The following is a 15,875-nucleotide window of genomic DNA, read 5'->3' as shown; positions in this document are numbered from 1 at the left end:
TCCAACTTTATAGAACAGAATGTCCTATTAGCATTTCTAGTCATTTTTATTAATTAACATCACCGAAATTGCGTATAGATAAAAACTCAAGTATTTATCCGTTGAGTATTTATCCTTACGATAATACTGATGGGGGTAAGACAAAGCATACAATAAGCATACGAAGAAGGGTGTGAGTGTGAGACATAGGATGTATTTTTTATTACCAATCAGTCATCGCGCAGATGTGCAGTCCAAAGAGTATAATAAGTATAGGGATGTACAGGTGCAGTCCTAGATATTAGTTCGTGTGCCAACTGTAACTGTCAAATTGTCAATAGTGTCAATTTATTTAAGTTAATTGTCCAAAATAGTCCAAATCGCGTTGAATATAAGATTGCTATAGAAATTATTTGTAAAAACTTTCTCAAAAATTTAATTCTAAAATGTAAAGGAACCTACAATCAGATACCGATAACACATTTTGTAAATGGTTTAATATTGAAACGAAACTTCTAAACATTTTTGGTGAAATACATAATAATATAACTTCTTCGAAAACTAGGTAGATAGACTTCAACTCAGTTTTATTAGCGAGCTAGAAGATACAGAGATTATCTAAGATGGTGTGTGATGGTCCGGATCCTCCAGAGAACAACCCTCACGAAATTGTTCCACCTCCTAGGAATGAATTGATAATGAATGGTAATCAAGGGGATGACAGTGATGAAGAACATGAATATTTCGGCTATGAACCTTTGGCGCAAGGTCCAGAACTAGCAGTCTCAGATCACGATAGTGATGATGACCCAGAGGTACATTTTTATTTGTTATACCTAAAAGTAAAAATATTACAGATACGGCAATATTTCACTTCCAATTTTGTAAAAGACTAAACTACAATACATGTATTTTTGTTTTAATGTAGAGTGCTGAAACACCTCCAGCTGATGTTCCAAATATAGAACCAATGGAAAATGTACTAAGCCGGGAAGTTTGGAGTGCCCCGAGACATACAGATGCTATACAAATGGATAATGAACGGGCTCAACAGGTGAAGTATATTTCTATAAAATCTGCATATCATCTTCATAATGTTTTCATATTGTTAATTGTGTTGCTATTAAATCTTTAGGTGATGAGAGCTATGGCAAATTTTGCTCTACCCCAGGCCTCAATTCCAGAATGGGCTCAGAGCATCTCTGAAGAACAATGGAAGCAAACTCTCAATGAACAAATAGAAAGATTGAAAAATAAAAGATAAACAATTATGTGTAGTATAATTAAGATTTAAGTGATAAAAATAACAATTATAACTTATATGTTTAAAAAATGTATATAAACTGTAAACTTTAAGCTTATTCACATTACTTTAAATATAGAAAAAATATGTGTACCTATTTATTGTTTGGCTACATAATCCAATATAGATTAAAATTATAAATGTTTAATGTAATTATTTAGTTGGATCAAAAATAACAGCACTAAAGGTCACTAGTTTAGTTCTTTCATTTCGAATGAAAAAGTAAAATGGAGAATCTGCATAGAAATTTTCAGCTGACCGTGTTAATGTTCCACTTGTTGCAGCTACTGCTTCTGTTCCAAACTCTGAAACATTATAATATTTTTAATATAATTAGGTCAATTATATTACTCCACTTTGGCGTGCACAATGCATACCTACATTTACAATGCATGTATTAACTTTGACATAACATTCTTTAGATTCTTAATTTTCAGTAATATGTGATTATGCAAATTTCTAAACCTTATAAAATATAGTATACATGGGAAGAAGTGAATATTACCAAAACAATTTAAGAACTTACCATTAATTGTTAACTTTACATCATGAATTATGGAATCTACATGTATTCCAGGGTTGGGTAGACTGTCCAAAATGTTTGTCCCATTTCCTTCGTTTTCTGAGTATCTGTCTGATTCTCCTTCAGATTTATTCACAAACTGATTGGTGTTATTTACCATAAGTGCGAAGTTTGCTTGGCCCGGTATAAACATACTTTGTATCCCAATAGATTGCAAGGTGCTCTCCAGCTTTGTGGTACTTTTAATTTTCATCTTAGGGAAACGAATAACACAATTTTTCACATGCATTTCATTGATGGTATCATCAATAACTTTGTTGTTAATATTTTCCATGAGTTCCAATAATGTTAATCGTTTATGAGATAATGGTTTTAAAGCATACATAAAAGTTTCACTGTCGTTATATGGCAATGCTATCATGTGGAAGTCTGAAAACAAAAAGAAATAAAAATGTTAACCGACACTAAGATTTACTCCTATATTGCGGATGCGTTTACAAACAACAATACAAATTCACATACACTTGAATTGATATGATACCTTGGACCTGGAACAACAATTTGTGAATCACACAAAGAGTGGTTTTGTACAGAAATCAACGTACGATACGTTGCGCATCAGCCCAGTCACTTGTAGTCAAATTATTACCCACCTACATAAAAAAAAAAAACTCAATATCTAAGGATTAAAAGACTTACTAACCATATTCCTCAGAAACCTTGTAACGAAACTCTCCAAAATTCAACATCATGTCAGCCATAACTTCGTCTGTAGCCCTTTTAAATTCCATCCTGTAATGATAACGGTAATATTGAAGTAGCTAGAAGTACATATCTAAATCTGCTCAGAGTTTTGGTCTTAACAAACATTGTGCATATTAGAAATTAGGTAGATATGCCAATTTAAATAATCAGAAAACTTACTTTCTTGTGAATTGCGGTGCGAAGGGTTGTTTCCATGTGCCACTAAAGTACAATGCAGTTAAAAGTACTACTTTAGTATGGGGAGGCAGAGAATCTTTCAAAAAATCGTCTATATTTCCTTCTGTGTGCTTGCTCACCCACCTGTAGTGATTTGATGTATTAGATTAAAATAAATTTTAATCAATTAGCAAATGGTTAAATATAAATAAATAGTAATAATTAAAAGCTACATGGTGGACCGGTGGACGCAAAGGACTTCTATTGATTTTTTTAAAGTTTCTAAGATTCTTGGTAACAAAAAAAAAAAATTTAGAAACTTACTCATTGATGCTGTTTTTAGATCCTTCGGTTTCTTGAAAATCAGTACGTAACACATCGCCTCCGTAAACACCATGCAGATAACTTCTGTACAACTCTCGCAATTCTACTTGGTTGTCTACAAATATCGCGTCAGCGTACAAAGTTTTTGAAAACTCGTTCATATTTAAACTCTGTAGTAGTTCGCCGAACTGTTCGTGGTTCTTGCGGTTTCGTAGAATATCTGTAAAATGTTAAGACCATTTGTAAGTTTATAGTCTCATAACTCCACACATGGTACCAACCACAGAAATGTTTTATTATCTACGGTACCTATCTACCTAATAAAAGTTAGTGTCAGACTTGTTGGTACTTAGTATTGCATGTATTAGTCTCAAGCCGGTTTCTACATTGGCGTCCACATTCAAATCAAAATCAGAATGCTGCGCAAATCAAAATGCTGCTCGCGCGCATCTCGCGCTCACGTTTGTCCGATATGGACGGACCATAAGTTATACGTAAAGTAATATACTTACCGAATGTACCTAAGTATACAACAAAATTTATTTTGGACCGCAATACCCACAAACATTTACGTTATTTTGAGTTAACGGTGATAAGATAGATACGACTAACTATAACGAATGGGATGACGGATTAATGAGTAAAAGTTAGCTAATGACCTGCCAAAACCCAAAAAAGAAAATGTCCAAACATCCTGTAAAATTACTAATTTGGTATTAATGTTTGTATTAAAAACATTTGTGTAATCTAACGCGACAAACTTCACACCTTCGCCATTAGTAAAACGAAACATGTAACGCAAGACAGCTTTACGCAACGATATTGTGATAATGTGTACCTTGGGAAAATCCGAGAGTCTCTGCGATTTCATCATGTGTCATCCCAACACTTCCGAGTAATGTCATGGCAAGCAGACCTGAAATATTAATTGGTCAATAACACTGATAGATATTGAATCTGTTTACGTTAATGTTTACGTTTACACATAAGTAGGAAATAAGGTAGTCGCTGTTTAGAAATACGTACACGTACCTCTACATACGTAGTAAGACCTAAGTTTCACACTCATTTTAAGCACATTACGGCATCGATCATCTTACCTAATATAAATATACAACAAAATATATTCATCATAAATATCTATCCATATTATAATATCGTTGATGGCCACTTCAGTATTATTCTATTTTTTGCACCCCGGTTGTTTCGTGCTTAGTAAAAATAAGCGCATTCATATATAAAATACTTCTTAAGCTTTACAAAAGTTGATTAATGTATGAGTTGACAGTTCAATGATTATCTAGGTTTTGTACCCCAATTGTCTTTCAAACGACTTTAACATTTAAGCGCTTGAAAAAGTGAGACTCATTAGTTAGTATGTCGAGGTCTGAGGTATTGTGATTTGAGTAAGTAGCGTATGTACTAGGTAGATACCAAGAGTTGAACATGTCACAAAAACTAGTAATATCCGGGAGGTTGTGACTGGACTTATTAGACTAGGTAGCTACGTAGTAGATAGGTAGGTAGGCTTGTTTTCTTTTTTTTTTACTGATAGATACTGCTATTAAAAATGTTTGAGTTACAAAGCATTGGGTCAATGTACAAGCATATAATGGACATTGTGGGAGTACTAGGTATACCTAAGTAATAATTTTATCAAACGTGCTTAAAAAATGTTTTAACTTACCAGCGACACCTATTGGTGATATCACGATGTTTTCGTTTTTCTTTTCGTTCATCATTTTGACTAGTAAATTATATCCAAAATTATTTATAGCTTTTGGTATCGAGTTATCTGTTGTATTTGTTGTTTCTAAGTTATCATTTTCAGCAATTGTGGTTGGTATTATCGTGCTACAAAATTTAAAACACTTTATTACCCATCAATGTAAAAAAATGTTCTTATTGCTACTCCATTTACATTAATTATCCGAATAACCAGGCGCAGGCGTACCTATATCTTCCTAATTTAGAATGAAAAATGTAATCAGGAAGGTGTAGGTACGCTCAGAGATTAAATATTTGAATCATGGTATTGGACCGGTGAATAACAATAGGCTCTGTACCTGGGACTGCAACATAACTGCTGGAATTTCTCTAAATACTATATGATGTGAATACCTTAACAGATGCGATTTTTTTATTTTATAATTGTTCTGTACAAACCTTGAAATCTGACTGTCCTCTTCATTTTGTCCAGAATATTGAAAATATAATGTTGTTATAATTAAAAATAACAATGATTTACTATCCATGTTCTGTAAAAAAAAATGAGTTATATATAAGGTTGGTAGGTTGGCACATAAAGGTAAATCTTAGTCCTCAGAGGACTAGAGCGATTTTTATTACCTACTCTAAGGTGATTAAACATCACGCTATAACCAATAAGAGCCGAGCTGCCGGCTGCCGAGCACCAAGTAACCCTGTCTCTGTCTGACGGTTAGAAGAGTTATACTTTTATACCTTAGGTAACCTGCTAGCGACTAGACTAACGATAGGCTATCCATAAAATTCCTGCCAAGTAGGTAAGTGCCTGTTAACTGTCATTCGGACAAGGCATTTGTTCCTACAACCTTAGTTCTTAACAAACAAACTTAAATAAAATTCGTTCATCCATCACTTACATAGGCAAGAACGAAACTTTGGTTTATATTTTTAACGGTTTCATTTTTATTTTGGTACTAACTCCAACTACTAAGTACCCGCATAATAACCCGGAGCTGCGGACTACCCCCGGAGCTGCGGACTACCCCCGAAGCTGCGGACTACATACCGGGGCTCCGGCTCGAAAAGCAGGAGAAGGAACGGGGTGGTTTTTAGTCAGTAAGAGTCTGACACTCCCTCTCGCCTCGCCCAAGGCGGGAGAAGTCATTGGATGATTTTCCCGCCTCAAAAAAAAACCCCGCATAATATCCAAATCAATACCTACCTACTTATAGCTATGATGAAAAAAATCTTAGCTATTCTCCACTCTAATGCTCTGCCTGAGGTGTGTGTACTTACTATGTACCTACGTAGTTTAAATGTCAAATTGTCATCGATTAGCATCTTCAAATATCGATCGACTGAACGTATAAACAAATAAAACCACTAGACTGACAAGCGGCTTCACACACAAGGATGTCTAATAATTTGACGCTGACGGACACGGATTAGACAGGTAATTTATTGGCTAACTATTTTTACAAAAGCTAAATTTTTATTTCGTCTTTATTTAAGTTCCTACAGAATTAAATGTAACAATTTTAAGTATTTAAGTTGGTAAAAAAGAAATAAGGACGTTGACATTTACAAAATAGGTATATAAAATTGCAATGGATATCTAATTACTTAATCGATATCTACTTACATATGTAGACGTACCTACTCTTACACTACATACCTAGATATTTACACAGACAGACAGATAATTAGTAGTACCTAAGAACGATTTAAGTGATATATTTATATAGGCAAGTTTAAAATAAATTAAATGATATTACCTAAAACAAAAGAACCAACTTTTCTAAAATTTGGCATTTCCGTGGATTGTTATACCCGACCAGGTATATCATTAAGTAGTTAAAAATACAATCGTTAGGTACTAAAATTTTAGCATGCATTGGACTAGATGCCTATTTGTTTTTAAAATACCAGGTAATTTAATAGTTTATTAACCAAATAACAAACGATTCATATGAATTAAATTAGACAGGTACCTATTTAATATTATTTTACTCACGTGGTGCTTAAATAAGGTATTAAACGTAAACTTCACACTAACAGGAACAGGTTCCTATTATTTCCCACTTAAATCGTGAACTTACGGCATAGACACTATACACGTCTACTCGTTTGACCAACTCTGAGAGCAACTAAAAACAACCTTGTGTGTGTATGAATAACGAACTAAAATGATTCACTCGTGGAGGCCAAACAAAAGGCCTAGGTTATCGCGGTGTTAACTTTTAACCCTCAAACTGTATTATCACAATTTATTTTTGAGTTTTCTACTTAAACATCATATATAATTTTATGTAATAATTATATGAAATGCACAAACTACCTACCCAATACTAGTATCAAGCCTTTTTCACATGTGTTATTGAACATGATCCGAATAAAAGCTCCTAGTCTGTGTTGTTAAATTGGACTAAATGGTAGATACTTGATATATTAGCACTTCACATGCGCCTTCTGTTGCGGTTATTTCCCGAATCCCACAGAATAAGTTACTTTCTTGGAAGTTTATAGTTATGTATAGGTACCAATATATATTTATACTTATCTATACCAACAATTACTATTCACCTTAATAATAATTATTAGGATTATTTTATTATGTTAACTAGGTAGTAGTTGTATAAGACAAGCTGTTTCTTGCGGCTTTGTTAATGTGGAAGTTAATTATACAACAAACTTTCAACCTTAGGTATTTTATCTCTTATTAAGAAACATTTCCAAAACATCTAAAATACGCGCGTATTTAAATCATTAACATGAATACTCGTACAAAGTTTAGTGTTCCTCAGGTCAGATTTTATTAACAAACTGCAAGTACCACCTAAACTTTAATCCCTTGTTTCATCTCTTATAAGTCACTTTCATAGTAATCCTCTACCCCTACCCACTCCACTCCCCTTTACCCTACCCCTACACATACACTATCAATAAAAAAAAAATGAACGGTTACTGTTGCCCCGATTAATGCCCTTTACCCGCTTACCAAAGCTAGGAATGATGCTATGCAGGAAATTCTTACAAGAAAATCGCAATGTACTCGTATAGTAGGCTGTTGCGCAAATCTTTATATTGATACACGTAACATCACGCCTTTTATCCCCGAAGAGATGGGCAGAGGTACACATTCCGACACATAATGCCATTGTAGGTTACGATATAATACACCCACTTTTAACCATATTTGTGTTAAATCCCTATGTAATAGGGCATAGGGGGTGAGCCTTTTGTCATTTATACTAATTACTAAGCACAATTCCAGGCTCCGTGCTACTATTGAGAAACTACTTATTTATATTTTGTCCCACCTAGGACCCCTTGCCGTAGTCGCACTTCCGAGCAACGAGGCATTCGTGGTCTCGCCTTTATACTGGTTTTCAGAACAAAATCACATAGTGGGGTGATGAAAATCTTGTCGGTTTGGGGTAAGTAATTCTCGTAAACTTAATTTCTTATTTTCGTTCCTTTTACTAGACAGACTAACAGAAACAGTAATACTGTGTCTATTACTACAGCCCCGTGTGCTGGTCTGTTCGGTTATGGTTTTCCCCAAAGCTAATACCTATGTATTTGCGAACTAATACTTATGGTCTATTATATTGTCCATAAATAATTTTAATCGACGCTGATTTTTTGGGCATTGTCCTTAATCAGTGAAATATGTAGGTAGGCAGTTTCTTTAGGTTGATCATAGTTTATGGCATCCCACGCCTCGGAACTTCGGAAGATTAGGACTTGAGTCCACAAAGGAGTTGACAAATACGGAAATACAATACATATTAACATTTTTATAATACCTAATTATAAAACTTACTTTATTGAATTATTTAACTTAATCAGTCCAGCGCACGTGATCGGGAACCATTTGGTTACCAGCGTTTTAACAAAGTTTCTTAATTAAATTAAATACTAATAAAAAATAATGCACGAGTCCTCCAAACGTAATATGAGCAATACAAATAACTTTTCCCTCTCATTTGCAGTTTTAGTATGAATACATTACCTATTTATTTTGGTCCATCCTATTATCTAGGTACCTACTTACTATTGTTCCCAAACTAGATCAAGCTAATCTCCGTGAAAGTTATAGTACAAAGCATTGGCTTTAACAAAACCGTATGGTGAAAGTAGTATGAAGTAGAATGGATTTGATTATGCTTGAAAACTATACAAATATTATTTTTTCAAATTAAGACATAATCGTCCATAGCTTGTTTTAATTTCTTTTAATACTGGGAGATTAAATGAAACGCTATAATTTCAATCTTTTATAAATATTGGTAAATATAGGTCAAATGTGGTACAATTAAAATCAGAGGAAATATTTTTATCAATTTCATATCAAAATGGAAATTCATCCATGCATTATTTTCTACACTTTATCATAATATTAACTGTTTTAATTTCGTAGGTATCATAACTATCTGTATAGGAACTAGAACTACTTAGTGAGAGGGTGAAATACGGAAAAAATATTAACACGATTTACAACTTGATTCAACAAAAACTTTTTACTATGATATTGAAGATCCCTACTCATATATATTAAACTGTAAAATCACCCCAAAATTATTTAAATACTCACCCTGTCACTAAATTGGACTCATAAAAATGTAATCAGAAGATCAATAAATAAAACACTATGGATAAATGCAATTGAAACTGTGGCAATCAAGTACGATTTTTATTTCAGACTTAATTTTATATTATAAAATGTTTTATCAGATGACTTAATTGAACGACGTTATTATAAGGTTTTATAGTTAATCTTGAATTATTTTAAACATATATGTTTGTCAAAATAATAATGACTTACAATTGTTGAATACCAATTGTTTTATTTTGCATAATGTTTAAAATAACACCCACTTAGTCCATTACAATAAAATGCGATAGAGTGTAGAAAATGGAAATATTCACATTGAACATGCTAAAAACCAATAAAACATGCCACATTCACCGTCTTCTGTCTATTAGAATGATAAAATATTATTATCAATATCAACTATAACTTACTAGCAACAATATTAATTACTTACAAGTTGATAGAAATTATAGCTAACAGTGTCTCACAGTGTACACCTAAATCATTAATCAAGTTGATCAGTTGATCATACCTTACTCATTAGTGTTTTACTATATCTATATAGAACGCAAATTACAATGACATTAGTATGTCTAATCTTATTTTTTCGTAATCAAATCTATATAGGATTAGGTGTCCATTGTAAGACTATCTTATTAGAAACTAGTTTAAATTGGTTGACAGTGAAAATTCAAATGCTTTTCCGAGATTACTATTTAGGTACTATAATAATATTAAGAGACCACTAGGTATTTATATTGTGCATTTAAGTAAACGACTGTCTTGATGATTTAGTAAATATCGTCAGTCTTTTAAAGTTCGAACAAAAATGCATGCATATATTAATAAAAACATATAGTGTTTAAGTTTCAAACATTTTGTTTTATTGGTTTTTAGAGAAATATACAAAGAAAAGAGGTCGATTAAATATACAGACGATCATCATTTACAAACTAATTAATAAGAAATAACCATTTTAATACTTTAAGACATAAATAATAACACATTTTAAACAATTCAACTTGCTTCTTTGACTTAAAATCTCTTATTACTATTTTTGACTACACTAATAGTATAACCAAGTCCGTTATGTTACATTGTTAATTATCCTATACTGACATAATGTAAAGGCGGTAGGCAGACAACTCCTTATAGCTATGGACTCAGAAACAGAGTGAGAAATAAGCGTCGGGAACAAAAAGTATGTAAAAAGGCTCCTCTAAACACAAATAATTTATTCTGTTTTTATAGGAACAAGTTATAAAAACAGAGATGACATTTATATTTTTATACAGAAAACATATGAGACATATCTTTTCTACTCTACCTGAGTTACGTCACGTTTGAGTACAATTTACTCAAACGTGACGTAATGCGATATAGAGCGAAAACTTAATTTTAATTAATCTTCTACATGGGCCATTTTTGATTTTTTCAACTAGTTCAACTGAGTTTGTGTTTAGAGTGCTATAAAATTATAATATAATGTCCTAGTAAAATACATACACTACATACACTGAATACGCTGTATCACACCACAACACTTAATAACCTGATAGAGTTAGAGAGATCTCTCATGTATAAATATATTTTAACTTTCATAATGGAAAACTTATCTACACGTAAAATTTGACTACATGTACCGCAAGGTATGATTGACATTTTATTGCTAATGTTAACAGTGTTTTGATCTCTGTAAAATTATCAGGTTCACAACACAATTTTGGACTACAATATCACAACATACATACATATAAATAGCTAGATAAACGTAACACACACACACGTACACACATTATTCTATCAATATGGTGACTTTCAACTAGCATAACTTAATATTGAATTGATCAGTCTTAAAAATTCATATGGTTTCATGGACATGACAAGACCATAGCATTATGAAGTCTGCAATGCGTTGTACTTGTTCATCCACTCTGTTGCTGAGTCAAACTTAAAATACATTCAAAACTTACAAATGAAAAATATTAACAAAAGAGCACAGCATTTCACATTTTTAACAAAAAATGTCAGCACATTAAAGCGAATGTTAACTAATCACTGTATAGAATTATATAACCTAAGTCACAGAAAATGTAAGAACTGTGAACCTTAACTCTTATAAAGTAAAAGTGAAACATGATTGTTCACTTTATTTTTTTAATCCCAAGGGTAGATTATATCGTCACCTATTTGGTACAGAAGAATAATAACTGTAATTCCAATATAAATAACTTGATTGAACATTGGTGTCAAAATATATTTAGATCAAGTGCCTGGTATAGATTATACTATTATGAATTAATTATTTTATCCCACGATATTGTGACATGATACATGTTGATAGTTCTTTAAAAAACAATGTTAAATGAAACATTCTGTAAAATGGGGTATTTAGTAACACATTGTCACTCTTTGTCAACTACACTATCTATAAATCCTAACTGATTAAGACCTAAAAGTAGAGTTTCAATTAAAGAATGCTTATATGAAGCAATACATAATTATACTAATCAGTTAAATTGAATACAATAAATACATCATTAACTTGTGTTTCAATCAACTATATCTCGTGCAGTATTCTGCATGAGATATTCTCTTCAATGAGAATTCAACAATATGGAATGCTCTAAAATTTCTGTATCTATAATTTAGGGATGGCTGCATGAAGCGCCTATAATTTACTAATGTCACATATCAAATACGCATTACACTGGGCATTCTATCTAACATGAACAAAAAGAAGCAACACTGGATAAACATTAGTCAATACATTATAATAATTATAGATTCTATATCAATTTTTCAATAGAATGTCGAAGTGATTCTTTTCCTATTATCTTGAATTCCGAGTATCTTGTCGCAAGGAATTTATCATGTATACTAATACAAATGGCACACCAACATATTGTTGATGAGGGTCAAATTTAGTGACTAATCCAAAACACCATTATTATTATTTAACTATGCACCTACAAAATTTACATCATGTGACTTTTTCATACATTAATTAAAATAGTATCGAGATTTAATATTAAATTAATTAATAACTGAGTAAGTCAAAACGTTTTATCGCCGCATGCCTGCTGCATACCCTGCAATCTGCCTAAAGCTGGACAAGCTAACAGTGATCAATTTTTTACTGTAATAGTAAATTTAAAATGCTCAACTAGCTCAGTGCAGGGTTATTTTCTACATAAGCCAAATGTTTTCACTAAAGAACAATCCAGTGCCCTTTAGTACTTTACAAGTAAGCCTCCATAATCATTCATATGACTATGTCAAATAGTCAATTTATTTTCACTCCTATTACACATTTATTCCATTTTAAAAATGTTGTCTTATGGAATTAAATCATATTGGCACGCGGCATGGTGTACAATATCCTTCATCATCTAATCTTACACAAGTCAGTCAATCCTCTTTCCATCAACACATGCTGCATACAGCTAAATTAACATAAAATTTAATATAATTACATTTGAGACTAAACTAAGCACAGCGCCGTTCGGCATACGCGACAACGCATCCAGCTAATTCTATACCATTAATCGATTCGACTTCAATGCGTTATAAAAATAAACAAAGACGCAGACTTATCGATTCGTCACTTTGGAAAAGATTTTAAACAACTAAAAATTTAAAACTATATTCGAGGAGGGTCAGGAGTGCTCGCTAAGCTGAAGCAAATTTACGAGCTTAAAGTCCTAAACACGAAAATGCAATCACGAATGCTTTACAACAATTACACCAGGTCTTGGAGGTGGCGGATGTTCTGCCTTTTTAGTAAGAGCCAGAGGTGCATCACCTGCTTCTTCGCGGAACAAATGGTCCCCCTCAAGGTGACGGATGGCTTCCACAATAGTTTCCAGGTTCTGTCGACTAGTGCTTGCGAGATAGAGTCGTGATGGTGCATCATGAGTTGCATCAGGAAGAACTTCCACTTCGACACGTGGTTCTGCTTTGATGGCGGCTTCTAGCAATGGAGCCGCTACAACAGGGGGCTCAACAGGAGGCGGCTCTACTTCCTCACTTTCCAATTTACATTCTGCAATGTCAGTTTGTTCAAAATGAATTACAGGACGACTTAATTCATGGGCATTGTTTGGGTAAATTTGAGCTTCGAGTGAATGTAGACGCTCTTCCAAGTGCCGTCGAAGTCTCCGTTCACGATCAAGCTGAACTCGTAATTCACTGCTTTCAACTTCTTTTTTCTGAGGAACACTTGTCACAGATATCACAGCCACTGGCTCAGGTGATCTGGATGTGGTTAAAGTATCTTCAGTAGAGTCAGGAATTATGGCTGGCACATGAGTAATAACATCTCCTTTTCTCTTCTTCAGGGGTATTTCACCTCCTTCATGTTGATTTAGCAATCTCTTCAATTGACAATTCTGAGAAAGAAGTCTCGTCTTTTCTTGTTCCAAGTTGTAAATATATTCAGCTGTCTGCTGTAGTATGGCAGCCTGCAAAAATATATTACATAAAGTTAAAACATGCATATTCCAAAAATAAATAATAACTGCCATTACATACAGTTATATTATTATGTACTATTTATAATTTACTAGCTACTCTGTGTTATGTGATTTCACTAGCTCTGTTCGGTTCCAATTGAACATACTGTGATGTTTCATAGCCTTCCTTGATAAATTTCAAATATCTTAATCATATTATTTGTTTTTCTTTGTTCTTTCCACTAGTAAAAATGTATATACATCATACATTTTTACTAGTGGTAGGTTGTCCACAGAAATGCTGGAGCAATAAACCATTGACCTCCCTTAGAGAATATTATGGCAAGATAAACATTATTGCAATATACTACATACTTTGCTCAGCTTTTCTCCCTCATGTCGTGGTAGCAGAGTACGTAGTGCTTGGAACCCAGCGTTAATACTCTGCATTCGTCGACGTTCATTGCTGTTAGCAATTTCTCTTCGAATCCGCTTTTCAGCCTCCATTGTCTTCCTTCCTGATCCTGGATGCTTGTCACTGTAGATAGAAACAAATTATTAGCTTAGAGTACATAAAGAAATTATCAAATTATGTTTTCTTATAGATAAAAAATACCTATTCAATATCACTCTCTTTTGAAACTTAATTATGTAAACTTAAAAAGGTTCAATATTTGTTTTTAAACTTTTATCAACCCATTCTTGGTTGTTGTGCCAATTTGGAAACACCTAATAGTAATAGGACAGAAATGTTGTATTCTACTTTACTATAAATAAATAAATACACTTAAAGACAAACTTTGTTTTGTTTTTGACATTTAATCTGTTAATAGCAGTTTCAAAAGGATATTGTTCAAATTATTGCAATAAACAATTAAAGATAAAAGATCACAATGACATGTGTGAATATATTATTAATTAATCAATAATATAATAAGCAGATTTTTTCAGTGTAAACAAAGTAAGTACAAATATTCATGTTGAAGTTAAATAATTGCTATTAGAGACCTGATTATAAAAAATTTAATAATGTTTGATCATTTCCCACAGATGTACTATTCCAATACATCAATAATGTTATCCTAGCACATCATAATTTATTATTGTTATCAAGTTTCAATTATCCAGAATATTATTAGCATTAAATTTGTTTTTAAAAAACATGAATGAATGTTTTTACGCTAGTGTACATATGTTTGATAGTACATTTGCGTTAGGTGGAGGCGCCTACTACGCCTATTCGATTTGACCAAACATGGCGGCCCAACAGCTGACTACAGGCCGGCACGGGGCGTGAGCGTCATCATATGGCCCGCGTAATCGTAAATTGATAAAGAAATACAAAAATAACAAATATCCCACTTCGAAATTAGTAAATATAAGAATTTTGAACGGGAATACGAATAAACAAGCAAAATTTCGGCGACCACGCCGGTTATCCATACCTGGTCAAAGCGTGATCAGATGCCTCTTCTTCGTATAAGTTATAGTCTTCCACTTCTAGCAAACAAACGTCATTACCGTGTAATGACATAACTTAGGTGCACTAATTATTTAATATTCATCTAAATATTAACGCGCACGCACAGAAAATCTTATTAATATCAAATTCACAGGCCACAATGGCGGGAAATGACAATGAGCTCAGTCAGGTGACGCTACACAAAATAAAGAACACAGCAGTTTAGCAAACACAAATTTCACTCGTTAAAACATTTATACGGAAGAAAGCAAACTTGAGATATACAATTTCAGTAAAATATTCGCAAATAACTTTTAAAAACAGTAATTAGATAGAGGGAGTCAAGGGCAACGCAACATCAATGCTTAGTACACCATAGACTAAATTTTGTGGTACTGGTACAGGTTGCACAGGTACAGCTATAGTTTACAACTAAACAAAAAAACATAGACAATTACATTATTACTAAAATGATAATAAAATTATATTAATCTTCACTTTAGAAGTTAAGTGAATGTTGTTTTTCTTAAATAAAATAAATTTACTTGTATGACACAAAATATAAAAATATTAAGTCACGCAATTGCAAAAGTTACTTAACATTA

General features: G+C 32.7%; 3 protein-coding genes across 3 annotated transcripts; 1 reads left to right on the top strand and 2 right to left on the bottom strand.

Annotated features, from left to right (window-relative positions):
- Positions 1–320: 320 nt before the first annotated feature.
- LOC118265335 (male-enhanced antigen 1) lies at positions 321–1,379 on the top strand. Its single transcript, XM_035578159.2, has 3 exons — positions 321–794; positions 908–1,033; positions 1,115–1,379. The coding sequence occupies exons 1-3, from the start codon at positions 603–605 to the stop codon at positions 1,241–1,243; spliced, it is 447 nt and encodes a 148-aa protein (XP_035434052.1). The 5' UTR covers positions 321–602; the 3' UTR covers positions 1,244–1,379.
- Positions 1,243–6,940, bottom strand: LOC118265333 (plasminogen activator inhibitor 1). The gene is made up of 9 exons (XM_035578157.2): positions 6,772–6,940; positions 5,217–5,308; positions 4,738–4,904; positions 3,889–3,966; positions 3,051–3,270; positions 2,730–2,870; positions 2,509–2,597; positions 1,809–2,234; positions 1,243–1,587 (listed from the first exon to the last, which is right to left on the bottom strand). The coding sequence occupies exons 2-9, from the start codon at positions 5,303–5,305 to the stop codon at positions 1,436–1,438; spliced, it is 1,362 nt and encodes a 453-aa protein (XP_035434050.2). The 5' UTR covers positions 5,306–5,308; positions 6,772–6,940; the 3' UTR covers positions 1,243–1,435.
- A 2,476-nt stretch (positions 6,941–9,416) lies between these two features.
- On the bottom strand, positions 9,417–15,662 carry LOC118265334 (transcription factor AP-4). The gene is made up of 3 exons (XM_035578158.2): positions 15,254–15,662; positions 14,184–14,346; positions 9,417–13,817 (listed from the first exon to the last, which is right to left on the bottom strand). Exons 1-3 carry the CDS (start codon positions 15,340–15,342, stop codon positions 13,077–13,079), a joined length of 993 nt encoding a protein of 330 aa, XP_035434051.1. The 5' UTR covers positions 15,343–15,662; the 3' UTR covers positions 9,417–13,076.
- Between the last annotated feature and the right edge of the window lie 213 nt (positions 15,663–15,875).

The sequence above is a fragment of the Spodoptera frugiperda genome, chromosome 28 (genome assembly GCF_023101765.2).
Source record: "Spodoptera frugiperda isolate SF20-4 chromosome 28, AGI-APGP_CSIRO_Sfru_2.0, whole genome shotgun sequence".
Lineage (NCBI taxonomy): Eukaryota > Metazoa > Arthropoda > Insecta > Lepidoptera > Noctuidae > Spodoptera > Spodoptera frugiperda.
The sequence above is the reverse complement of the archived record's forward strand: the minus strand, read 5'-3'. Positions and strand labels throughout refer to the sequence as shown.

What these genes read in the sequence shown, in the direction of transcription:
- LOC118265334 (XM_035578158.2), bottom strand. Translation starts at nt 15,342, where the DNA reads ATGTCATTACACGGTAATGACGTTTGTTTGCTAGAAGTGGAAGACTAT. An exon ending in TCTGATCACGCTTTGACCAG is followed by an intron (nt 14,347 to 15,253) that starts GTATGGATAACC and finishes TTCTATCTACAG; the next exon opens with TGACAAGCATCCAGGATCAG. An exon ending in AGGGAGAAAAGCTGAGCAAA is followed by an intron (nt 13,818 to 14,183) that starts GTATGTAGTATA and finishes ATATTTTTGCAG; the next exon opens with GCTGCCATACTACAGCAGAC.
- LOC118265335 (XM_035578159.2), top strand. Translation starts at nt 603, where the DNA reads ATGGTGTGTGATGGTCCGGATCCTCCAGAGAACAACCCTCACGAAATT. An exon ending in ATAGTGATGATGACCCAGAG is followed by an intron (nt 795 to 907) that starts GTACATTTTTAT and finishes GTTTTAATGTAG; the next exon opens with AGTGCTGAAACACCTCCAGC. An exon ending in ATAATGAACGGGCTCAACAG is followed by an intron (nt 1,034 to 1,114) that starts GTGAAGTATATT and finishes TTAAATCTTTAG; the next exon opens with GTGATGAGAGCTATGGCAAA.
- LOC118265333 (XM_035578157.2), bottom strand. Translation starts at nt 5,305, where the DNA reads ATGGATAGTAAATCATTGTTATTTTTAATTATAACAACATTATATTTT. An exon ending in ATCACCAATAGGTGTCGCTG is followed by an intron (nt 3,967 to 4,737) that starts GTAAGTTAAAAC and finishes TTAATATTTCAG; the next exon opens with GTCTGCTTGCCATGACATTA. An exon ending in TGTAAAGTTAACAATTAATG is followed by an intron (nt 1,588 to 1,808) that starts GTAAGTTCTTAA and finishes ATAATGTTTCAG; the next exon opens with AGTTTGGAACAGAAGCAGTA.